Here is a 27,363-nt window from a genome sequence, read left to right on the forward strand (position 1 = left end):
TAGAGAAGAATGCACAAAAAACTCATCACCCTAACTCCACAGTATTTGAATCTCTATCTTTATTCATGTGCATTCATAAATAGTAATCAATTGTATATACATATCTGTAATCAACTGTATATACAGCTCAAAGCTGTATTTTCACTTATAATACCACTGCATGTGCATATGTATATGCTCATTATATTTGTATTTTCCATTTCTAATGTCTACACAAAATTTTAGTAATTGTGCCATGATTTTTGACAAGCCATTCCTCAATTGTTGACAAATGAGTTATTCCCAATATTTGCTATTCTAAGTCGTGTTGCTAAAAATCAGCTTTACTGCAAATATCATTTGAATTGTGTTCTGAGTTACTTTTTTAGGTTAAATCATGAAGAAAAATAACTGGGTAATGGAACATAATGCTTCTTAATGCATATTCTCAGATTACTTTCCTAAAAGTTTATGTCAATTTATTGTACCACCATCAAGGTAGAAGTCTGTTATGTTTGCATTTATTTTTAAATTACTGGATATACATATAAAATAAGAAAGTATTTTAATTCTTCATTTATTCCCAAAGTAGAATTATTAATATTTTTGTTTCCTTTTGACTGAGCTCCATGACTCTGAGTTAAATTAGTAACTGTATAATAAATAAAGAAAAGTTGTAAGTCATTTGGTTGAAGGAGAGAACACAAACTCTAAGAGTGGCTAATATAAAACTCTTGTGAGCTGGCTTATCTTGGTTCGTAATTGCCTCTTCTTCCAAAATCATAAGTTAAAAATAAATTCAGAAGTCAAGAGAAAACTTTCTCAATCTAAGCCAGTAAACTTAAACCAAAAATTCTGTTTTTCCCCAAAACAAGTAGCTATGACTAAGTCAGATCCTCCCTTTAAAAAACACTTAAGCTATGGGGCACCTCAGTGGCTCAATTGGTTAAGTGTCTGACTCTGGCTCAGGTCATGATCCCAACATTCACAAGTTCAAGCCCTGCATCGGGCTCTGTGCTGACAGCTCAGAGCCTGGAGCCTGTTTCAGAATCTGTGTCTCCCTCTCTCTCTGACCCTTCCCTGCTCTCTCTCTCTCTCTCTCTCTCTCTCAAAAATAAATAAAATACTAAAAAATTTTTTAAAAAATATTTAAGCAAAAAAAAAAAAAAAAATATTTAAGCTACTGGGAGACTTGGAGTTAACCATATTAAGTTAATGATAGAGTTAATTCAAGAAAACCATGATAAAGCTGCTTCCAAATGATAATAAAACCTTGTAGTATAGGGATTCCTAATTTGGATCCATGTTAGAGCTTCAGAAATTTTATAACCTCACACCACCACCACCACCACATCACGAACACCTCCTCCCCCCCCACCTCCACCACAACCAAAGATTCAAATGTGTGGATGGATGTATGAATTTTTCTGGTTTATAATCTCCATAAGACTCTCAAAGAGGTTAAAGACCACAGTCAAAAATATTGTTTATTCAATAACTTCAAAATAGCTGCAACCTTCAAAGGGAAGGGATGCACAGTCTTCAGGAAAGAGGTGATATTGAGATTTACATGTCATAAATGCTGAGCCCAGCCCGGCTCTGCCCGGGAGTGTTCTTGCTGCCTCTCATTCACACTTACCCAGAGAAGTTCTCACAGTGCAAAACAGGGGATGAGTAGCCCACAACCGTCCTCTCTCAGTGCTGACACACAGAATGTACCAGAGGGTTCCTATTTGCTGCTTTCTAGTGCTCCAGATGAGGCTGTCGACTCCCAGAAAGGGAGAAAGGGATGGCTTTGAACCTCCTGAATAAATCTATCCACTAGGATTCTCAGATTCTCAGATTTTGTTCTCACTTCTTAGTCATATTCTGTTATTCAAAGACCTTTGTCTTCAGGAAATCAGACCGTTCTGTGATTCTGGAAAGAACTGAGCTCCATTCGAATAATTTATTTCGCTGGACATAAAAGCTCTAAAAAGTTTCTTAAAACTCTACTGAAAATATTTTCCTGCTGAATCAGGAATCACCTATGAAACAAAACAAAACAAAAGCCCAACACTTCTATCCTGTAGTTGTGAGGCGGCTGGAAACTGGATGGTCTCCAGGGCACAGGTGCACTAGGAGCTGTCACTGCCCCAGGGACCTGCAGTATTTCCTCCTCGCATGGCAGTGTCCTGAATTTATAAGATTGTCTTAGCTAGTAACTTTTACAGGCTCATGTCTGTGAGGCCATCTTGCCTACTACATCCAATCCTTATTAGAATGTCTTCTTCTCCATGTTGAGGGAAATAACAAGAACTGAGAAACAGAATCCTTGTAAATCATGTCTTCTTTCTGAGCTCTTTCCCTTCACCTTTGGGCATGGGCAGTCAGCAGCATGAAATTGAATAATAATATTTTTAATATTCATGGAGTGGAGAACAGCTGAATAATTACTACTTTAAAATGATTACTTTAATTATACTGGCAGATAGAACAGATTGCATATCAGACAATTGGTTCTCTGTGATTATTCATTCCCAAGTGAATCCTAACAATCCCTTGAGATTATATAGGACTCTGTTGCCTACAAATTTTTATACAGGTTCACTTTGGATGCCACAACTACTCAGTGATATAGAAGGGATAGAATTTATTCTCCCCATTTTATACATGTGGAAACTGAGTCAGTGAGGGTTAAGTGACTTTTCCCAGGGCTTCACAGTCAGTAAATAACTGCATTCACATTCTGCTTTTTAGGCCAAAAGAAAAAAAATCTTTATCACATGTTACTGCTTGCCACATCAGGAGCTTGGAATCTACTTTTTGGGGACTCTTAAAGAGCTATGTGAGGTATCAATTTCTTTAAAAAGATAAACTTTTTAAAGAAAAACGTTTTACTGTTTAAAATCATAGCATTTCATGTTTTAGATGATACAAGCGAGAGCAGCAGAAAGAAGGGTATATATTTTCTGTGGATGTCCAACACTGATGTCCTAAGCCTGTGGCTCTCAAACTTGAGTACACACAAAAATCAGTTGGGGGTGCTTGTTTAAAATACAGATTCATCAACTCTTGCCCCAAAGAGTCTTACTTTGTCAGTTTATGGTGAACCCCAGGAATGTGCATTTTCATAAGCACTGTGGGAGATTCTGGTATAGGAGTCCTACTCCTTAAGAAACACTCAGTCTAAGACACTAGTGATCTGTTGTTCTTAGCCAGGAAAAGGAAAACTGTGACAGCATAAATTCAATTACTTCCAAGTGAATTAAGCTTACCCTAGCCTGACAGTGTTTGAGAGCACATTAACAGAATATATAATATATATATATATATATATATATATATATATATACTTTATATATAAACCAAACCTGAAAGTCATATTCTTTGAAACAATAAATTTTATAGATACGGATAAAAAGATCTGAATATCTCTAACAGAGAAAGCTTGTTTCAAAAGAATTTGAATTTACTATTTGTCTTTGGAGTTGACCCAGCCTATAACAGATAACAATCCCACTCAAAATTCAATAGGCTATTTGCTCACTTAATACCTTGTTCTACATTCTCCACTGTCCCATACTGAGCCAAAAGTCCATCCAGCACCTGAAAAAGAGAGATCCCATGTCAGAACAGGAAGATAAGATTGTACTCACACACACAAAAATAGTATAGTGATATCTCCCAGCAAATGAATGAAAACAAAACAAGGACAGTTACAGGAATAATCTAACTAAATTGATATTTCAGGTCTTCCATCAAAACAGTTAAAAATGAATAAATATATGGGACTTGCACTTGGTTATTAGCTCTCAAGTAATCTGTCCACTAAGGTGACACAGCAGAATTTCAGAGTCTTACTGTTAACAATCACATCCATCGTGATGGTTGGGGCACAATGCTTTAGGACAAGCAGAATAAAGGACAAGGTTTACTTGCCCTTCTTACAAGTTTTAACCATTCTTCCTTCTGTTTTTCTCTAGGGATCTCCTTATTTTACAAAGCAGTGGGATATATTTTTTTTTTACTTTGAAATTTTCCATAATAAAGGATTTTTTTAAGTAATAAAATGTCAGACAAAACATTCTATTTCCTTTAAGGCTGTTTTGATTTTGTTTGGGTTGGAAATAAACATTGGGGCAGTTTGTTTTTAAATAATGCAATGAGGCCACTCCTCACATTCTGTCTTCTTGAATTTTAAGGTAGCAATCTTATAAGAAGTTTTACAACTCTGAAACTATATCTTCACTATTACTCATAGCAACTCATTCACAATCAACAAAAAACCTACTCAAACTAACAATCTTCTATTTTTATTGTGTTTCCACTGATTTTATTTTTCCAAAATCATAATTTGGAAAGGTAAAAAGTCTTTTACAAAATCATGACCGAAAAATCACAAACCAGGTATACATTTTGTTTCATAGTTTGTCAGTGCTTGGTGCCTGAGAGGACAGAACAGGAGGGCTCAAAGCACACATCTTGCACAACAAAAGAGACGAACACAACCCTAAAGCTGTGACAGATCACATACATTAGGATACTGAAAAAGGAAGACAGAGCACGCAGGAGCTTTGTGGAGAGGTATGAGGACCTCTAATTCCCCAGGGAACTCACAGAGGGAGAGCGGTTTTGCAGACCTATTAAAAAGGAAGATGAGGATGGAGGGCAGGAAGACGGTAAACACACAGGTGACACTGGCTTACCTCCCACTGCAGGTGAGGAGGGATGTTTCGGATCTGAATTTTCCTGCTCCTGTAAAAATGAAAGCTCAGACTATAACACTTTCTCTAGGACACAGACTTCAGCAAATGACAAAATGTCTCAAGACCATAGTTTGAGTTCACTTTCTCACTGTGTTTACTGAGGCATCGGCAAGAGATTCCAGCTGTGACTCATGAGCATCATGTTTTAAGGTTTTCAATTACTTTGGGGAAAAAAAGAATAAACCCAGCAAGAGTGAATATGCTAAGTGAAACAGCTTAAATACACATGTGCCTTTTCAATTTCTTGCCAAAGCAGTTAGCACCTAAATTACCATACAGATTCTAATTATAGAATTTAGTACCTTCCTCCCCAAAATAGATGGTCCTGCAACTGACCCTACCCCAGTGGGTACTAAGGCTCAAATGTGACAGGTGAGGTCACATAAATAGTGGACTTAAATGAGGTCAGATTTAGTTCACCCTTTACCTAATAATGTATAACTTGCTTTTGAAAATTACTTTTATCTTTGAATAATACAGTAATAATTTAAAAATTAGAACACTATAAGAAGGTGTGCTATGGGGCGCCTGGGTGGCGCAGTCGGTTAAGCGTCCGACATCAGCCAGGTCACGATCTCGCGGTCCGTGAGTTCGAGCCCCGCGTCGGGCTCTGGGCTGATGGCTCGGAGCCTGGAGCCTGTTTCCGAGTCTGTGTCTCCCTCTCTCTCTGCCCCTCCCCCGTTCATGCTCTGTCTCTCTCTGTCCCAAAAATAAATAAAAAACGTTGAAAAAAAAAATTAAAAAAAAAAAAGGTGTGCTAGAAAAAGTCTTACTCCCACCCACTCCCTTCCTTTACCAGAAATAAACACTTTTACTTATCACTTGTGTACTCTTCAGTTTCTTTATGCAAATAACAGCAAATGCAAATATAAATTCTTATTTCTCCCCCTCTCTTACAGAAATATTTACATATTCTACAAACTCTCTGCATGATTTTTTCACCTGAACAGTATAATCCTGGAGATCTTCCCATGCTGACAGAGCCTTCATTCTATTTATATTATGTAGGAGGTACCAAAGTGCATTCAACCCATCCCCCTTGGGCCTTCTTTCACCTTTTTAGTCAGAGGATTTTTCTGTTTTTCTGGGACATCCTGCTGGCCTGATAACTAAGTGATTTAGATTGTTTCTTGTTTTTAAGTAAACATTAAAATTACATAGGAAAAGGAAAGAAATGGAAGCATAAGAATTTTTCTATCTTTTAAGAATATGTCAGATCCTAGAAAGAAAACACAAATCAGCATTTAAATATTAGACAGGTATATTTTAATGGAAGGACTTGACATCTGATTCCCCTAAATATCCATTTTGGGGCATTGTAAGAAAAGGGATGTAATGGCAAAAGTGTACCTGCCATTACTTTTTCTTTTTTTTCTGGTGTCAGAGGTACCAAATAGGAACTACACACAGCCACAAGTTTTTCCATGGCTTTAATCTGGGCAATAGCCCCAGAAAGAAATGTTAACAATTCATGCAGAGAGGAAAAGAAAGAGAGGTACACAGAGGAAACATGAAAACAAACAATCAAGTAAATCAGGGGCTCCGGTTTTCTCATGGTTTTTATTGAATGCAAAGGCGGGGCACTTCTATGTTCTAGATCCTACACAGTACTTTTAATTTTTAAAAAAATGAGAGTGCATTCATGCTTTACTACAGGGCAAGCCAGTCTACAGAACCTCTAATCTGGTATCAGGATAGGAAGGAGGAAGATGAACCAAGAACTAATTTCTACCTCTACGCTATGAAGTCCCTTTCCTGACACTGCCTTTGGCAATAGTTCACAATAAAACTGCTGACACTATCCCATGTAGTGGCTCAACGGAATGCTCCACAGAAGATGTCACAAGTCTATTTACAGAAAAGACATCAGAATTTGCAAGAAATTGAATACTTCTTTTAAATATAATTTATTGTCAAATTGGCTTACATACAAAACCCAGTGTTCATCCCAACAAGTGCCCTCCTCAATGTCCATCACCCATTTCCCCTCTCCCCCACTCCCCTTCAACCCTCAGTTTGTTCTCTGTATTTAAGAGTCTCTTATGGTTTGCCTCCCTCCCTCTCTGTAACTATTTTCCCCCCTTCCCCTCCCCCATGGACTTCTGTTAACTTTCTCAAGATCCACATGAGTGAAAACGTCTATTTGTCTTTCTCTGACTTATTTCATGTAGCATAATACCCTCCAGGTTTCATCCACGTTGCTGCAAATGGCAGGATTTCATTCTTTCTCATTGCCAAGTAGTATTCCATTGTATATATAAATCACATCTTCTTTATCCATTCGTCAGTTGATGGACATTTAGGCTCTTTCCATAATTTGGCTATTGTTGAAAAGTGCTGTTGTAAACACTGGGGTACATATGCCCCTATGCATCAGCACTCCTGTATCCGTTGGGTAAATTCCTAGCAGTGCTATTGCTGGGTCATAGGGTAATTCTATTTTTATTTTTTTGAAGAACCTCCACAGTGTTTTCCAGAGCAGCTGCACCAGTTTGCATTCCCACCAGCAGTGCAAGAGTGTTCCCGTTTCTCCACATCCTCGCCAGCATCCATAGTTTCCTAATTTGTTCATTTTAGCCACTCTGACGGGTGTGAGGTGGTATCTCAGTGTGTCTTTGATTTGTATTTCCCTAATGATGAGTGACGTTGTCCATCGTTTCATGTGTTTGTTGGCCATCTGGATGTCTTCTTTGGAAAAGTGTGTCTATTCATGTCTTCTGCCCATTTCTTCACTGGATTATTTGCTTTTCGGGTGTGGAGTTTGGGGAGTTCTTTTATAGATTTTGGATGCTAGCCCTTTATCCGATATGTCATTCATAAATATCTTTAAGAAATTGAGTATTTCTAAAGAAAAATATTTTTTTAATCTCCAAATATAAACATCAACTCTAAATACTAACCAAGAATTTACTAGTATATAAGTCTTACTGGAAGAAACTCATTCATGAACACAAAGATTTGAAAAAAGACAACCATAGCATTGTTTGTGACGGCAAAGATGGCAAACAATCTAAATACTGACCAACAGGGAAATGAATAAATGAATCACAGGACAGCCACAAGATGGAACATTATACACCTTTAAAGAGAATGAAGCAGGGGTGCCTGGCTGGCTCAGTCGGTTAGAGCATCCAACTCTTGATCTCTGGGTCTTGAGTTCAAGCCTCATGTTGGGTGTACAGATTACTTAAAAAAAAGGTCGACATATAGGCACGGTCATAAGGAACCATCCACTGCATGCCGTTGTAAGAAAAGAGCTAATATAGATTAGGAAGATCTTGGTTTTTTTAATGTTTTTAATGTTTATTTTTGAGAGACAGTGTAAGCAGGGGAGGGGCAGAGAGAGAGGGGACAGAGGATCTGGAATAGGTTCTGTGCTAACAGCAGAGAGCCTGATGTGGGGCTCAAACTCACGAACCTGTGAGATCATTATGTGAGCTGAAGTTGGACGCTTAACTGGCTGAACCACCCAGGTGCCCAAGGCAGATCATGTTTTTAAGTGCACAAACATACAACATGCTATTAAATGTGTGTGCTTGTAAACGCATAAAAAAGGAAGGTACAGGCAGTTGGTTGAAAGGGGACATATACTTTTAATTTTAGCTACTTCTGTCATTTGTTTTAAAAAACGAGAATGTACTCATGCCTTACTTGCTTTAAAAAATTAACAATTAAAACTCCTACTAAGTCTGCTTTAATGAATATACAAGATTTATTTTTGAAAAGTATACTAGAACCCACTAAATTTATTTTTTTTTATATATATGAAATTTATTGACAAATTGGTTTCCATACAACACACAAGTGCTCATCCCAAAAGGTGCCCTCCTCAATACCCATCACCCACCCTCCCCTCCCTCCCACCCCCCATCAACCCTCAGTTTGTTCTCAGTTTTTAACAGTCTCTTATGCTTTGGCTCTCTCCCACTTAGAACCCACTAAATTTAAAAAGGAAAGAACAAAACCAAACACCTCACTTTTTCCATAACTAGGTTAGGTATTCTTGAAATAGTATTTAACAGAATATTAATTTATTTAGCAAACTCTGTTCCTAATGTATAAGCCATCAAACTCTGTCTGATCCAGATTACTGCAAATCCTAACTAACTGGGTCTGAAACAATAATGTTTCCCTGTAATGCCTCATGTAAAGAATGCACATCAGGCAATCAGTTCAGGAACTGGAATGTTCGTTAATCACGATTCCAGGAGAAATAATCCCTAAAAAAGCTAGTGTGTGGCATCTCTAATCTTAGGTCTGAATGGAAAGAAAGAAAAAGAACTGAGAACTGAAAAAGGAACTGGAGATCACTATAGGAGAACCAATTACACTGATCCTTAGGTAACTGGGAAGATTATCCTGAGCTATTATCTTTCAGGATCAGGAGTGGGCAGGACCTGTGAGTTCTGCTAACTTCACAGCGTGATCTGGATGCTATGCCTCCTTCTCAGGGGCCAGGGATGCTTGTCCCCTTCAGCCCCAGGGAGGGACTTCCACTGTCCTTCAAACCCCGCTCACATGTGCAGAGACTTCCAGGCGTCTCCAGGCAGAACTGTCTCCTCTGCACTCTTCAGCTTTTAGAACATCTCACTCTCTGCTGTAATTATTTTTCTGCTGGGGCTGTCATGTTCCCCCACCACCTTCTGCTTGATGGTAATTTCCTCAAGGACAAGCTCTTTATTTACTAGTCTTCTGTCCAGCATGGGGCCAAGTGTCTAGTGTAAAAGCAGAACATGGCAACCCAGGGCTGGGAAAAGCACTCCTAATGCTGCTGTAGCATGCCTATGATGTGGATCCCCCTGACCCCACCCCGGAAGGCCAACTGTTTATTTCTCCTGTGCCAGGTAGTCAAGAGAAGAGGGAAGGGTTCTTTACCCTCTTTCCCTTTGAAATCCATAAAAGTATGCCCTGCTTTAAGAAGCCAAACATATACAATAACTCAGGAAAATTATTGGTTTTAAGAAAATAATTTTGTTTCTTAAAAAAAAAGGAATAATCTCACAGTTCCTTTATTTTAACAAAGAAATCAACCTTCCCTAAACACACATAATGATGTTTCTCATCTTCACTGCCAGAAGCATTACAGCAGCTTCCTAGCTGGCCTGTCTTCCAGTACTGCACTCCTTCCTCTCCCGCCAGCCCTCCTGGGCTGCCAGTGACTGACTGACTTTTCTTTTTCTTTTTTTGACTGACTTTTTCTTTTTCTTTTTTTAAGTTTATTTATTTTTGAGAGACAGAGAAAGAGTGAGTAGGGGAGGAGCAGAGAGACAGGAAGAGAGAGAGAATCCCAAGCAGGCTCCACGCCATCAACACAGAGCCCAAGTGGGGCTCGAGCTCACAAACCACAAGATCATGACCTGAGCTGAAATCAATAGTCAGATGCTTCACCCGACTGAGCCACCAGGTGTCCCTGTCAGTGACTTTCTAAAGCACAAATATGACTGGTTACTCTTGCCTTTTTTGACTCCCTGTCACCACATCCAATTCCCTTCACGACCCAGTTACTGTCTCCTTCCCCATCTCTTTATGTTGCCAACTGCCCAAACTTTATGCACTTCTCCCTTCATCAAAAGTAGTATGTTACACCGGCAGTTTATATGCATGCTTTTGACGCCTTCAGTCTACCTTAAAAACAGGCTAGGGGCGCCTGGGTGGCGCAGTCGGTTAAGCGTCCCGACTTCAGCCAGGTCACAATCTCGCGGTCCGTGAGTTCAAGCCCCGCGTCAGGCTCTGGGCTGATGGCTCAGAGCCTGGAGCCTGTTTCCGATTCTGTGTCTCCCTCTCTCTCTGCCCCTCCCCCGTTCATGCTCTGTCTCTCTCTGTCCCAAAAAAATAAATAAACGTTGAAAAAAAAAAAAACAGGACTAAAGAATTTGCCTATGCTAGATATCTCAGTAAGTGGAATCATACAGTATTTGTCCTCTTGAGTTTGGCTTATGACAGTTCACATAATGTTTTCAAGGTTCATCCACGTTGTAGCACGTATCAAAACTGTATTCTATGCACTGCTTTTTAAAGTTAACCTGTTAGTGTGGCCACTTCAGCAGTACATACACTAAAGTTAATCTGTTAGGGTCTGTTTTGGTTTTTTTGTTTGTTTGTTTGTTTGAGAGGGAGGGAGAGAGAGAGAGAGAGAGAGAGAGAGAGGAGACAAGCAGGGCAAGGGCAGAAGGAAAGAGAGAATTTTAAACAGGCTCCATGCCCAGTGCGGAGCCTGAAGCAGGACTTGATCTCATGACCATGAGATCATGATCTTGAGCCTAAGTCAAGAGTCAGCCACTCACCCGACTGAGCTACCCAGGTGCCCCATCTGTTAAGGTCTTCTATTTATTTCCTTTAACTTTTTTTCACATGAAGGAATGTTTTGGATTTTTACCAATTTTAAGACAATCCACCCAGACTTTTATACTGGCTAAGTTAATTAGATCTAGATCAGTGGGTTGGGGGAAGAGGGAACAGATAGTTAGTATTTACTGGTACAGAGTTCCTGCTTGGGATGATGAAAAAGTTCTGAAAATAGTGGCGATGGTTATACAACACCATCAGTGTTCTTTTTTTTTTTTTAATTTTTTTTAACGTTTATTTATTTTTGAGACAGAGAGAGACAGAGCATGAATGGGGGAGGGTCAGAGAGAGGGAGACACAGAATCTGAAACAGGCTCCAGGCTCTGAGCTGTCAGCACAGAGCCCGACGTGGGGCTCGAACTCATGGACCATGAGATCATGACCCGAGCCGAAGTCGGCTGCTCAACCGATTGAGCCACCCAGGCGCCCCCAACACCATCAGTGTTCTTAATGCTGCTGAGCTGTACACTTAAAAATGGCTAAAAGAGCAAATTTTGTTATGTATTTTTTACCACCGTAAAAAAAAGTACTATACAAAAAAAAGAGCAATGCAAAGGAAACAATATGAAATCTTCTAGGAAACAACTAGTCTGGACTTGTCAAAATGTCAATGTCATAAAAAATCCAAACATTGCTCTAGATTAAAACAGAATAAAGAGATCCAAAAACCAAGGGGGGCAGGGGAACAAGAGTAAAGAGGGCAGTAAGGAGCACGGTTTTGACTTTTTTCTTTTTCATTTTAATCAAAAGCAGAGCAAGACCCATAAGTCAAGCAGAGGATACCCTTTAATGTAGACAAACAGGGTCTTCCCTAGTGGCTTTGGGATTTAGGAATTTAGAATTTCCCACTCTCATAATTCAAGCAAGCACTTAGGATGAGAAAAGGAAAGAAGCTCGGCCTCTTTCCTTGGGGAACTTGGCTACTCTAATTCTATATTCTGGTTAATCAGTGAGTGCAGTATACACGTACAGACTATCAAATCTTAACTACAAAACAAAATACACTTAACCCCAGCTCATCTAATTCTAACCGACCTGGTTCATGGTATATAGAGCTTTTCAACATCTAAGTGCCTCAGATACTTTTTATAAATGTTATTATCTTTGTAGTGTAGATGCCCAGAGGAAATAGAAAGTTCCAACTTGAGTGAATTTCAGATAAACTAGATGTCCAGTGTTATAAATTTCAATAGCCTGGCAGAAATTATTTTGTGTGGTAGAATTTGTAGCTTAAAAATAAGTGGCCAAGCATTTGGGAAATACAATCATATTTAATTGTCATGGAATTTCTGTGATTATGAAGAACCATTTTACCTCTATTTGGGGGGTAAAAAAAGTTTAACCATTTTACCTATATTGGGGGTAAAACACATGCTTGCATGTGCAGAGGATAATGGTATATGGTAATGAGCCACAAGTCTGATCAGCCACCTTGGGAACTCTAACCCAAGCCTTAACCATGATGGGGACTTGAGTGGAGAACAAAGTTAACACAAATGTGAGAACCCAGCTTATAAGATCTCAGGTTCCATTTGAAAATTAGGTCATCTAGAGACTAGAGAATCCCCAGGTAAACTGTGGACAAAAGAGGCAACATAGAAAGTAGAGTCCTATGAAAGAGTTCTGTGGGGTTCAATGAAGAATTCTACCTAACTAGGTCGGTCCCATCTGTTTCCATAGCCATTCTGGGTGCCATCAGATGACACACAGTCCTCACCTTGGAGGGAAATTAGAGCACCATGGATTACCTATGGAGTGGCAAGTATGCTAACCAACTCCAAGGACTGTGGGAGAGCTAAGACTAAACCCACTATGATTCTCCTGTTGCCCTCCCCCAGCATATAGTGCTATAGTCAGTATAGTGCTATACTGCACTCATTAGTATCCCATGCACTCATTAGTATGTGTTTAAACCTTAAACTTAGGACTTCTGGACAGTCTGTACAAGGATACTCTGTGCTAAGCTGAACTAGGACCTAGGGCTGCTCAGGGAAGCAAATGAATCACCAGAGATAGCCAAGTCCAATCCTCTACCCAACTGTCACTTAAATCCCCCTCTTTGTCTCTCTCTCTCTGTCTCTGTCTCTGTCTCTGTCTCTCTCTCTCTCTCTCTCTCTCTCACACACACACACACACACACACAGGCAGGGGACAGGGAATGATTAAAAAGTCAATTAAACAAATTGTTTAGTCACTTTGTTACAAAATTATTAAGAACAATTGCCTTTGGGGGCGCCTGGGTGGCGCAGTCGGTTAAGCGTCCGACTTCAGCCAGGTCACGATCTCGCGGTCCGTGAGTTCGAGCCCCGCGTCAGGCTCTGGGCTGATGGCTCAGAGCCTGGCGCCTGTTTCCAATTCTGTGTCTCCCTCTCTCTCTCCGCCCCTCCCCCGTTCATGCTCTGTCTCTCTCTGTCCCAAAAATAAATAAACGTTAAAAAAAAAATTAAAAAAAAAAAGAACAATTGCCTTTGCCTCTATGGGATCTAAAATAAATGTATTATAATAGTTATCAGAAAACGATGCTTTCAATATATAAACTGCTAAAAAGTGAAAAAAAAGTTTAGGGATTTTTTTAGCAAGAAAAATTATGTGATCAAAGTCTTTGTGAATATTAACAGTGTTATGGGCCAAATCATAAAAAGATTAAATCAGGTATTATTGTGGTGACCTACTGCAAAGGGTTTTGAGCCAGAAGAACTGTAGTTATAAAGCTGACAACTTCCTTTCGTCTATAAACTCAAGTCCACAAAACCATAAATCCCCAAGCGGCCCCAACATACTCATGCTTCCTGACATTCAGAGGCAGGAGCTCATGAAAAGTCCACTGTCTGAACAGGACAAAAGTGAGTGAATATGGTAAGCAGTAGCCCAAGACTTTGTAACTCACTTAATCTCCTACACCCTCCTAACCAGTCTACTAGCTTATAGAAAGGCCTTGACTTTTTAAGAAGTTGCTAACACAATTCCAGATTTCCCTTTTGAGGAAAACACTGGGGATTCTTAATTGTTGCTGAAACAGGGAGAAGGGGAAAGAGAAGAGTGAATGGGATGATTTATGATGATTAGATGTTCATGAGAAGACTGGCCAGACTGCTATTCCTGGGCAAGATGGTGAAGTAATTCCCCCACTGGGAAGGGGTACAGTGAGTGTAATTTGCATTAAAAGATCATTAAGTTTCATTTCAATTGCAGGATTCTACAAATGCTCTGGAAATCGTAAGGTTAAAATAATCTCCTGTTAAAAGGAATCAGTATGGGGGACCTGGCTGGCTCCGTCAGTCAGTGGAACATGCAACTCTTGATCTTGAGGTTGTGGGTTTGTGCCCCATGTCGGGTGTAGACATTACTTAAAAATCAAATCTTAAAAAAAAAAAAAAAAAAAAAAGGAATCAGCAGGATTTACTATGTACGCTGTAATGACCATACACTGTTCTAGTAAAGCAGACAACCAGATTTCTCAGAAATTCGATATTTTAGCTCTGTAAAAAGGAAGTCAAGGGGTGTCTGGGTGGCCTAGTTGGTTAAGTGTCTGAGACTCTTGGTTTAGGATCAGGTCATGATCTCATGGTTCATGAATTAGAGCCCTGCATCCGGCTATGCACTGACAGCATGGAGTCTGCTTGGGATTCTCTTTCCCTCTCTCTCTGCCCCTCCTGCTTTCTCTCAAAGTAAATAGATAAACTTAAAAAAAAAAAAAGTCAATATCTAAAACTTTCTCTTTTTTGATTCATATTCACTTTTTGGCAAAGGGGCTCCTTTTACAGGAATGGTGGCAAAGAATAGAACGATTTGAACTAAAGAAAGAGAAAAAAAATCTAAATAATTATTTGGAGAGAAACTAATATTTTCTTTGCCAAAAACTTCTTTAGGAAATTAAAATAAAATGAAAACAAAAACAACACAGGAAAATTGTGACCCACTCTTATCAAGGTTTGTGTACAATTTCCTACAGATAATACCATCTTTCCCATCTACCATCTCCCTCCTTAGTTCATTTTGTGACATGACAGAGAAAAAAAAATAGATTTAGCTCCAGTTTTACCAGAACTTCTCCATGTGCTTCACTGAACACTATTTCTTCCTCATACAAGTTATTTTATTTAAGGAAGTCTAATTAAGGTTCAGAGGTACACCGGAAACATTCATCACAGTATTTTTAGCAGGAAGCTATCCTCAAACCGCCACTATTACTTACCTTAGTGGATTCTAATAAGTGTCTCATTTAAGCCTTACCACTCCCTACATGAAGTACGCATTGCTATCCCCATTTTTCAGATAAGTAAACTGAGGAGTTGATGAGTGCCCTGTCTACATCTCACATAGGGAGTGATATTTTTGACTTGTGCTCTGCAAGTTTAAATCTTTGTTCCTAAAACATCACTTTGGAATTGTTGATTCACCAGTAACAAAATTTACACTTTATGTATATGTATGTATATGTGTATGTGTGTGTGTGTATATAACACGTGTATACACACACACACACACACACACACACATATATATACACACATATATATGCACACACACACACACACACACAGCAATGAATTTCGGACAAGATATGCCTTTTCAGGCAAATTCTAGGAAAATAGGTCTTAGGATTGGACTTCTATCTAGCCTTTCCCATTCAGTGTCAACCTCGCTATAGACTCTGACCAAAAACACCTCCTCTAGGAAGGGTTATTTTGAAAACTTCACCAAACCTGCTCACTCTTTGCTCCTCAAAAGAATTTACTTACATACAAACGCCTTTTAGAAAAGGTAACAAAGGCACTACCTAGTAAACTCTTTCACCAGGTCAGCTGACTCCTGGTTGACAGTCAGGGTCTCTTGGCCCATGGCTGGGAGCCATACATACCTCTTTGTAAAGGCCTGAGGGTGGGACTAAGTATAGGAAAGATCTGCCTCATAGTTTTGCTTAGTAACACTGGCCAAATCCAGGGCTGTGCTGAACCTCGTGAGGCATGATAAAGCTTAAGAACCCTCTCCCAAATACAGATTGCTGTATGGGGAAAGGCGGAGTGGATCCCAGACAGGGAGACAAGGTCCTCAGAAGGCTAGAACATTTATGTGTGCCAGAGTACAAACATGAATTTGAATTCAGGAAGGTGAGATTTTGAGAGGGTAAGGCTGAATGTTTGTGAACTAAAACTCTGCACACCAACTTCCAGCTTTTCAAGATCTAAACAGAGTAAGGATTTTCCTTAATATTTTCATTCGGCTGTGATGGAGATTCCAGTTAACAAAACCAAACTGTGTTTCTACAGAAGTGATTACTCTTTACAAGTCCCTCAAACTCATTATCTGTAATTAAGACTAACCAGGGTAAAAACACATATTTACACATCATAATTTGAGCCAAGATAAATGATATACATAAACACGATGCAACACAAGTTATAATCTGAGTATATAAATGTTTGCCTTGTGTGGTGCATGGTAAACACAAAATCATCTTTGTAAAGGCAAAGGGAGCCACATGCTTCGTCACCCACAACTGTGACATCCTTCCAGCAACTCTTCAACCCATTTTCAATAACTGCTTTTGTTAGTTTTCCAAACAGCACACAAATCTGTCCCGCTCCTTCCTTCCTTCCTACCTGGTCCTTTTTCGTTTTTTCTCCCCTCCACAGCCAAAGCAACATCTGGAACGGAGCAGGTGCTTAGCAATCAGCAAATTCACCAGAAGCATTTGTTGCTGACAGCTGGCTTCTTTTTCCTGGCTCACTCCATCCCATATTCTAACTTCCAACTATAAGAGGAATATGTGCTTACTGAAGACACTGACTGGTCTTCAACCAAGCCACTTGGTTTTTTTTCCACTCCAGTTTATGCTCATCGACTCAATGCAATAGGCTGCTGACCGAAAAATATAGGACAAGATATTTCCTAACACAGTAGCCACTACATACATTTCCCGTGATTAGATGTAATGACTCACATAGAGGTGATGTTTTTACCCTCAAGACAAGAAATGCGTCAGCATGCCTTGACCTACCGAAGAAACAGTTTCACAATTAACATAAAAATTCAAGCCAGAAGTTCTGAGTCCTCAAAGTCTGGGAATGAGTGATAAACCAACAACATTTTACTTCTGAAAAGAAGGAATTATTCCCAGCAGTTATAAAAGACTTTGATCATTTCATTATAGTCATGATGATGATTAAGAAAAATTAAATTCATCTCCACTATAGCCCTAAATCCCAATAAGCAGAGAAAGGCAGGAAAGGGTCAGCCAAGTCACATATTCCTCCCTCACAAAGGAATTCCCTCCCCCTGCCTTGCAAAGCAAGTAGGATTCACCATCTCACACAAGAGTAACATCTCACGGGGAGCCTGGGTGGCTCAGTTGGTAAAGTGTCTGCCTCTGGCTCGGGTCATGATCTCATAGTCTGTGAGTTCGAGCTCCACAAATGGCTCTCTGCTGTCAGCACAGAGCCTGCTTTGGATCCTCTGTCCCCCTCTCTCTCTGCCCCTGCCCTGCTCACACACACTCTCTCTTAAAAATAAACTTAAAAAAATATTAAAAAAAAAAAAAAAGAGTAACCTCTCACCTACACTGGGGGATGGGATGGTGTGAGCAATCCAAACCACCTCTATCCAATGTTCTGACAGGAGATTAAATAGACGACATCTTATCCAATTTTGGAGAACAGGGTAATTTCTAAGATTAAAGTTTTCCAAAGTCATTTAGCAAACGTTCACTGAACACCTGTTGTATGCCAAGCATTTGTCTTAGGTTCTGCATTATATTAGCAAACAACAACAACCAATATCCTCATGATGCTTAGGTTCTAGAGAGTAAAAAGGAGACAACACTGACCCCAGCAAGCCTTAGGACTTTCAACTTAATTTCAACAAAACAAGAAAGCACTTTAAAGCTGGTGCCTTGATCTAAAACAGTTAAGGAAAAAGGCTAATTCTGCTTTTTGCTAACTTAAATTTTTTAGGATTTAGCTACAAGTAACCAAGTATTTTTAAGCACCTATTTCTGCACAGTATTCTTCGTTGCAGCTGTACCTGCAGTCCCCGTGGCACTGGACCCACTAAAGTTTTCTCTGCTATACAAAAGGATGCTCTGGAGAAGATAAAAAAGGTCATGGGAAAAGTTTGTATCAAAATTGGGAGAGAAGTAAGAAAACCAACTTTTCACACATGTCAATAAAAAGACAAACACAGTTCACAGGATACAAAGGAAAAAAAAAAACAGTGACCAACTGGTATCTCATAAAGTACTGATGAAAAAAGAAAGGAAAATCACTAGCTCTTAAAATTACATTATTTGAATAGAATGCAATTTGCTTTTTAAATCCTCTAATAGTCAACTTTAACACATATGAATGAGGGGACCCTGGGTAGCTCAGGCGGTTGAGCATCTGACTTCAGCTCAGGTCATGATCTCACAGTCTGTGAGTTCGAGCACTGCATTGGGCTCTGTGCTGACAGCTCAGAGCCTGGAGCCTGCTTCGGATTCTGTGTCTTCCTTTCTCTCTGCCCCTCCCCCATTCATGCTGTCTTTCTCTCTCTCTCTCAAAAATAAACATTAAAGAAAAAAAGAAAAGAAAATGCAGAGCTTTAAAAAAAAATAAAAACATATGAATGAACTAGGGAAAGAGTGTATAAATTGCTCTTATTTTAAAAAGGATTCATTTTGTGATCCCCTTACATCAATTCTGAAATGAAACACATGAGCAGGGAGAAAACTTCAAATACACAAATTTGATTTATAACCAATTTTGAGAGGCTAGATTTTTTTGCACAGAGAACTTTTCCCAGGAGTGCTAACAGAAACGCAAGATTCGTGAACTGTATCCTTCCTCAACTATGCACACCCTATCACTACCCCTGCACAGCCACAGCTTCTAGCCTGGTGGCCTGTACAGGAGTCGTTCCGTAAACTTAATGAATGAACGAATGAATGTGCATGACAGGGTTAACGTCTCTGGCACTTAAACACAGAACTCTTTCCAGCTGCTGATTCACTCTCTTCTGAGTTCCCTGTTTTACAACGACTGTAAACAGAGCATCTGTCTCGGTTGGTTCCTGACTTTTCATCACTTCCTCTTAAGCCAGCACCATTGGCTGGGTGGGCCCCAGCAGGATCCATCAGTGGGAAGTGGCACAGAGGCTTCAACACCTGACTTGAATAAAGGTGAACAACCTACCTGACTCAGCAGGTGGCCGTAGGAGGTCCTGCGACCACAGCTTCAAATTCCTTTCCCCATTTCTTTCCCCTTCCCTGGATGCAGCCCAGCATTGCCCCCCACCCCACCCCCCACCCCAGGACCCTGCTTCTTCCTTTGCCTGGGGTCAGGTCCTCAGCAACAGGACTGGAGTAGGGAAGAGAGTTAAGTGAGTGCCCTCCCCTCCACTGTTCACAGAGTCCCAGTCTCCTTAGTGTTGTGATGAGCAACTGCCCTCCCCTCTTAATGTGTCCCTTGCCCCACCCCTAGGAATTATGAAAAAGCATTCTGTGAACTGCGTGCACACTATGAAGTGTGCACTGTGAGAGATGCACAACAGCCTCCAACATTCTCTCATTCCCAGCTTTGGTTCTGATGTGCCCAGGAGAGCTGGTTTTCCTAGGAAATGTCAATGAATCTGACTTCATCTGGTGAGTCACAACTATGTCACTAGCAGTGAGCCAGGACAGAAGCTACTGAAGTTACACAGAGTCACCTTAGGAGTCAGGCTAAAAAATCCATTTCAGGATAATTTTAGAAGCTGAGGAGTACAACTGGCAAACTAAGAGCACCCTGATTATTGTGTTTTGGTGAGAGCACTTTTGTTCCTGGGTAGAAAATACAAAACTTGTAGAATTCCTTAGAAACTTGTGGAAATGCAAACACTTTATATACTAATGTCTAGAAGCAAAAGGACCTGATTTCTTAGGGAAATATGATTTGAGAAAAAAATATAAATTTAAATATATTCCCTGGATTTTCTAACTCAGTCATTCTCCCCATCCCTAATAAAACATTCTGTTACCAGAGACTGCCATTATTGCAGCACAAGAGAGAAGCAGAGTGGAAGGTGCACCCAGCTGAGTTTGAATCCCACTCCCTTTCCGACACATTATCAGACAGATGTTGGACTAGTCCTTTAACCTCTCTGGTTAATGCCTCAGACATGAGACAGTTAGACAAGATAATAGACCAAATGCTTTTCCAAACTAAAATTCACTTCATTTTAGCAGCAAAACAAAACTGTCACAAAGAGAAGGTAAGAAACAGAAGAGATATCTCATGGATTTAAGCTACAAATGGAAATGGGGAAAAAAACCACAAACCAAACAATTCAGCAAAGCTTGCATTTTGTTTGGGCCACATTTAAAAAAAAACTTTTTTTATTTTTTTTTTTTTTTTTTTTTTTTTGAGAGAGAGAGAGACAGAGAGACAGAGCACGAGTAGGGAGGGGCAGAAAGAGAGGGGAGACACAGAATCTGAAGGAGGCTCCAGGCTCTGAGCTGTCAGCACAGAGCCCAACGCAGGACTCAAACTCATGAACCGTGAGATCATGACCTGAGCCGAAGTTGGATGCTTAACCGACTGAGCCACCCAGGCACCCCTGTTTGCCATCACAATTTTTAACAAATCAATAAATAAGTTAGATGACAGAGTCTATAGTATGTCATTTTATTTATTTATTTGTTTGTCAGCGCACAGCCTGATGAGGGGCTCAGTCCCACGATCCTGGGATCGTGACCTGAGCTGAAATCAGGAGTTGGCAGGCTCAACCGACTAAGCCACCCAGGTGTCCCCAGAGTCCACAGTGTTTTATAACTGGATGGCTTGCGATCCCAAAAGGGGTTTTGACAGTACTTGTATCATAGCCTACCCCAACAGCCACAATTTACCCCATTTATTCCCTTTTCTACCTTATTACAGAAGTGTTATGTTCACACTTTCACTACGGCCAGCATTACTCTTGCACAATCTCTGGTATCTGGATTTTGAATGTGTGATGTTAGTTCATGATATTTACTAGGAATGGAGGGTATCGCACAGCTAAGTAGGAGCTTGCCCATTTCCTATAGGTGTATGTTGGTCTTGGCATGGGACTGTGAATGAGGAGACTATAATTGCTTCCAAGGAATTCCACTGATGTCAAAACCACCAGATCAAAGCCTGTATTTCCACTACACAGAAACAGAGTTCTGGCCCATAATTCAGATGTCGGTTAATTAGTATAGTAGTGATACTCTACTTGTTATTTCAACTTTGATCTAAATAGTTCTGAAAAGCCCACATTCATATTTTAATTTTTTTCAAGTTTATTTATTTATTTTGAGAGGGAAAGAGGGGCAGACAGAGAGGGAGACAGAGGATCCCAAGCAGGCTCCGTGCTATCAGCAAGCATGGAGCTAGACTCAGGGCTCGAACTCATGGAACCATGAGCCAAAACTAGGAGTTGAAACCTTAACCAATGGAGCCACCCAGGCACCCCCCACATTCATATTTTTAAAGCAACATGCTTTAACAGCAGGTGAGAGAAACTTAAGGCATCGCACATTTATTGGAAAAGCAGCCATGTTCAGCTTGATTTAATGCAGACACCAGTAGATAATTGTCCAAGGTTCTTCTAGAACAAGGGACTAGGAAACAGGTAAGTAAGAGAGACTTCAAAGGCAGGGTCTAGAGGGTGGGAGGGTGTGTGGGAACATCAGGAGGAAAAGTGTTTGTATTACAGAGTTCTTCCCGGTGACTTTTAAAGTGATTCTGCAGATTTCAGCAAATCTGAACACTTATACCTACTGCTCAACTGGTTTCTTTCAAACAAATGTACTTTTTAGAAACAAATACTACAGGGGTGCCTGGTGGCTGAGTCAGTTGAGTGCCTGACTCTTGATTTCAGCTCAGGTCATGATCCCAGGTTGTGGGATCAAGCCCTGTGTTGGGCTCCAAGCTGAATATGGAACCTGCTTAAGATTCTGTCTCCCTCTGCCCCTCTCCTTGGCTTGCACTCTCTCTCTCTCCCTCTAAAATAGTAGAGAGAGACAGAGACAGACAGAGAGACAGAGAGAGAGGGAGGGAGAAAGAAGGATGGAAGGAAGGAAGATATTCTACGCACAAAGTTCAGCAGATACCCAAGAGTATAGTAGAACAATTCTCCCTTCTGTACCTATTCTTCCACCCTCTTGTTCTTGATACCAATTTTTAAAAAATCATTCCAGAGTATTCTATATGTAAACAGATATGTACATATTCTTTTTTCCCCAAAATAAAAATGTTAGTGCTCTGTATACACTTTTTTTTCACTTGGAGACTGTTTCATACTAAAACACATAAAATTATATTATTCTTTTTTGATGACTGTAGAATAGTCAATTTTATGAAAGTACCATAATTAACTGGTCTCCTGACGGACATATAATGTTTCTATTCTTCTATTTCAAAACAAATAAACAAAAACAAAAACCTAAACGCTGTCATTAGTATCTATCTGGCCAGCTACTAATCTTGCACATGTGTGACTGTATCTTGGAAGATGAGCCCCTGGGAGTAGAATTACTGGGTCACATAATGTTAAAATACAAATGCAGTGATGTTTCTTCACATATGTGAAAACACATTTATCATTTTTTTTTATTTCTGCCTATTCAGAGATGAAAAGTACTATCTTACCTGCATTTTAATTACTTATGAGGTCGATCGTTCTTTGTATGTTGAAGAACCTCCCTCACTTCACTGGGGAACTTGACAGAATTCTTCCTTTACTTCAGGATTCTAGAAGGTGACTTCTGGATTTGAGTAACCCCACTCATTTCAGTTACCTGACAAATACTTGCTGAGCATTTATGCTAGACATCAGACCGATGAAGAGCCAGTCCTCTACCATGAAGCACCAACAGTCTGGTTGGGAAGACCGCCACTCAAGAAGCCAGTGCGCTCTCAGCCACGCTGCTACAAGACAGGCCTGCGTCATGCTGGAGGGCGCCAGGGTGCTCAGACAGGCAGGAGGGGAACCCAGCAAGGGCCCCCAGAGGCACCTCAGCCAAGTCCTGAGCAGTAGGAGACAGAGTGGGCCACGTGAACAAAGGTAAGGGTTGGGAGTGTAAAGGGGTCTAGAAGCAAGGTCACAAGCAGAGAAAGGTCCAGAAACGCCTTCCTAGTCAAGGCAATGAGGTACACATAGGCACGGTGGCCAGGTCACATTGTTTGAGAGGAGCAAAGAATGCTTCCAAGGAAGGTCAAGAGAGCAGGCTGGAGATGCTGGCAGGAACTATTTCCTGAGCTGAAACATGAAAATGATAAACCTCCCACCAAGACCCAGAAAAGAAACATCAGGCCCTTTGCAGGATTGGTGACCACCAGGTGAAACACTGGAGACACATAAACACAGCCATCAGCATTAACTTTCTTTTCAGAAGCTGTTGCTTTCTTTCTTCTTGCTGGTTTCCTTCCTCAGAGAAAAGAGCCTTGAGGCTCTGAAAATCTGGATATGAGCATTAATTATACCCTTTCTTGCGGCCGTGTGCACACCACCACTGGGGAAATCTGCTGACCCTTCCTCACTTCTCCTTGACATGGGGCTGCCAGGTATATTTAACCAACAAATTAAGTGCCACAAACTACCATTATAATACACTTCTCTGTTCCTAGCAGGTATTTACCATACCTATTGAGATTACAATAGATAAATCTATTAAAAATAGTAAGACTGTTTTATGTTTTAGGCTAGTGAAAGGTAGGATTAAATAACATGATTGATTAAAAAATTTCTTCAGTATTTATTTTTGAGAAAGAGAGAGACGGAGTATGAGCTGGGGAGGGGCAGAGAGAGAGAGAGAGAGAGAGAGGATCAGAAGCAGGTTCCAGGCTCTGAGCTGTCAGCACAGAGCCTGATGCAGGGCTTGAACTCATGAACCGGGTGATAATGACCTGAGCTGAAGTCGGACGCTCCACTGACTGAGCCACCCAGGTGCCCCTACAATTGATTTTTTTAAACAAACGCACTAGCACTTTTTTTTTTAATCCACATAAATAATGCCTCCATCAAAGTAATGCCCTTAGAAGACTATTTACTTATCGCAATAAGGATTCCTCTTCCCAACATATTTTTGGATTTTTTAAAATATTTTTTTAAATGTTTATTTTGTTTTGAGAGAGACAGAGAGAGAGAGAGAGAGAGGATGCAACCAGGGGAAGGGCAGAGAGAGATGGAGAAACAAAACCCAAAGAAGGCTCTAGGCCCCTAGCTGTCAGCACAGAGCCCGACACTGGGCTCAAACCCACAAACCATGAATGACGTCGTGACCTGAGCTGAAGTTGGACGCTCAACTGCCTGAACCATCCAGGTGCACCGTGTTTTGGATTAATTGATATTTTCTTCAGCAGCTACCTAGCAAACACTGATCTATGTTTGGTCTGTAGTGCAATCTTACAAATATGCTGGGTGCTGAAAATGGATATGCCTCTTTTCCTTTATCTTCCTCCTTCTATATTCAACAGAAACAAAACAAAACTCAGAGGTCTCTCCTTAACGCCTCTGCTAAACAGAACCAAACTCTGGAGAGTAGGCTGGCTTACTTTGCAGCCCTCCTTAGATGCCAGGACTGCTGGGCTGGCTACCACATCCATGTCACCAACCTATCCTCATAGGGGATTCAGCTCCTACCTTCCTTCAGGGAGGGTGTAGAGGAGCAGCACCAGGGAGCACACCCTTGGCTGTCTTGAGCTCCCTGATCTGGTTACGGAGGGTATTTACTCAGGGCCAGGCTGGTACATGGGGAAACCAACCTCATCGGAGTTGGCTGATCATCAGAATGAGGGCAGGGGACGTTCTTCATTTCCAGGTATCGTCTGGTTAACATTAGGTGCCAGCATTAAAATTTTACCTTAACTGGGGGGAGGCTGCCTATCCTGGCAAGGTCAGTGCTCCCAGCCCTTAGCTCTGCCTTCTTTGTTGCATTTATCTCCACCCGCTGTTTACATCTTTTCTGCCCAGCCAGACTCTGCTCCCTGTGATTTCCACACCTCATTACCCAGCACTTTCCATCCTCAAGGGATGACTATAAACAAATGAACAGGTATCAGAAGGAGCTGCCCTGTAAGCCCACGTAATTGGACCTCTCAATTCAACCCACGTTGGGCGGGACAGGTCATTTGAACGTGAAGAGGCCACTCCATCTCTGACCACGTTCCTTGCAGCACTCTGATGGACAGAGAGCTCTGAAAGAAAGCTCATTCCCTGATGCCTTTAGACTCCAGTTTATTGGGAGGTCACAGGCAGAGTGGTGAGGCACCAGGACTGTTGAGCATGGGGTCACCACCCAGATATACGACTATGGCAGGCTACTTAATTTCTTGGGGCCAGATGGCCTCTTTCTATGAACCTCCTCTGTGTCAAGAATTCTCCAGTCCTGCCTGCTGTCTTCCCTCAAGAACACACAGATGTCTCTTCCTCCCATAGAAATCTGTACTAGAACTAAGTTGTCCAGGAAAGAGAAAAGAAAAGAAAAGAAAAGAAAAGAAAAGAAAAGAAAAGAAAAGAAAACCTTTGAAGGAAGAATTTCTATGCTGTGAGTGGTTTATCCTGAGAATAAGACTCAGAGAAGTCTTAGAAATCTTCATTCAATGACACAGATAGACAGACTTTAATCTGTGAGCCAAGAAAAATGGTTTGTAAAGGCTAGAAGAAAAGAACCCCATGGCTAAGAACTTGTAAAAACATCTGTAACAAACAAAAGTTCTAAAGGAAAGACTGTGAATCAGCAGGATCACAGGAGGTGGGGAGTGAGCTTTGAAATGGCAGAGAATTAACCGGCTTAAGGGCAAATGGTGCAGAATGGGACTGCGGGAGGCGACACACACAAATCCTCCAGCACCCGCAGCCAGCAGAGGGCAAGCAGACACAGTTTCATCCCAGGCCTGCACCAATGGGCATAGCTTCGTCTACCATACTAGTATTTTCCACACGGGCTACTGAGATCCATTAGAGTTTGTAAGGCCAAAGGCTCCGGCCTCGGGAGGTAGAGAGGGAAGCCAGAATGAACAGGAATTACATTTCCCATTCCCTTCACTGACACGTGTGCACAGGCTGTAAGTGCAAAGGGGTGGTGATGTAGACGAAAGACTCCTGTCCTACTCTCTGCCTTCCAGGAACGCAGTCCAGGAGGTGAGGAAGAGACCGGACACCAAAACCTATCATCCAAGGTACCACCAAGGATAAAACCAGTGCAGCACAGCCTGACGTGGGGCTCAAACTCACCAACGGTGAGATCGTGACCTGAGCTGAAATCAAGAGTCGGACACTTATCCAAGCCACCCAGGTGCCCCACAGCCATCTTGTTTAATTCTCACACAGGCCAGCGTGCTGGCAGGGAATGAAAGTAACTTGCCCAAGGTCCCTCAGCTGTGATGTGATGGGGCCGATTATAGAAATTTCCCAGATGAAACTGTAAGAACTGTACAAGACATTTTGAAGTCACAGGGTTCCAAGGACAACAGTGTCTGTGGGAGGGACTGGCATTGTGGTGGGTATCCTATGAACACTAAGTGAGGTGCCTAAAAGAGCCCCACACTGCTGCTCAGCCTGGCCCTGTCATTATGTGGCTCCTATCTGCTGCATGTATGAAGGTGAAATAAGTATTAACTGCTTTCACTTTGCACTTGGGGAATCCAAGGTGAAGCCAGGAGTCTGAACATAGATCCAATGCCCAAGTCATTAGTCCCTTCATTCTGGTAGTATTTTTAGGTGGAACATGAGACCAATGGTTCCATGCAGTAACTGCAGGAGGTGAGCAAATCCAGCAATAAAAAACAACATATCACATTTGTCTTATTTTCTAATATTTCTTTGTACATCAAGGAAAAAGTCTGAGGCTGCAGCTGGACGGTTTTTAATACCTCTTCAATACTAATGCTCCTCTCTCTTTAAAAAAGCAGATGATGTCAGGTTCAGAACCTTTCAACAAGTAACAGTAGCTAGAATTTAGTGACATTTTATTCATAGTGTATTTTATTTTTTATGGTTACTTTTTATTTATTGCAAATGGGGCTGATTTTCCATTTAGATAAATAATATAAAGTTTCTTTTAAAAGTAAACTTACCTTAAGCTTTTTGTTTAAGTAAGCTCTACACCCAATGTGGGGTTTGAACTCATGACCCCCATATCAACAGTCACATGTTCTACAGACTGAACCAGCCAGGTACCCCTGAGCTTAGCCAGGTACCCCTAAGTTAAGGTTTTTAAAGGGGGGATCACTTTAAAGGAAAATAAAATAGTTAATATGCAGGTGGTGGAGATATGGCAGAAAACATTGATGGCTGAAATTTGGGAAATGTT

At 40.9% G+C, this 27,363-nt stretch overlaps 1 protein-coding gene across 2 annotated transcripts in view; it reads right to left on the reverse strand.

Moving 5' to 3' along the window:
- The window catches only part of IGF2BP2 (insulin like growth factor 2 mRNA binding protein 2), a 157,823-nt gene that overhangs the window by 38,507 nt on the left and 91,953 nt on the right, over nucleotides 1-27,363 (reverse strand). For both annotated transcript variants that reach the window (XM_030329468.2, XM_030329470.1), the window contains exons 3-4: nucleotides 4,668-4,716; nucleotides 3,516-3,567 (exon numbers count right to left, since the gene is read on the reverse strand). In XM_030329468.2, the coding sequence (XP_030185328.1) occupies nucleotides 3,516-3,567; nucleotides 4,668-4,716 (101 nt within the window). The remainder of the gene's footprint in view (nucleotides 1-3,515; nucleotides 3,568-4,667; nucleotides 4,717-27,363) is intronic.

Source organism: Lynx canadensis, chromosome C2 (genome assembly GCF_007474595.2).
Source record: "Lynx canadensis isolate LIC74 chromosome C2, mLynCan4.pri.v2, whole genome shotgun sequence".
Lineage (NCBI taxonomy): Eukaryota > Metazoa > Chordata > Mammalia > Carnivora > Felidae > Lynx > Lynx canadensis.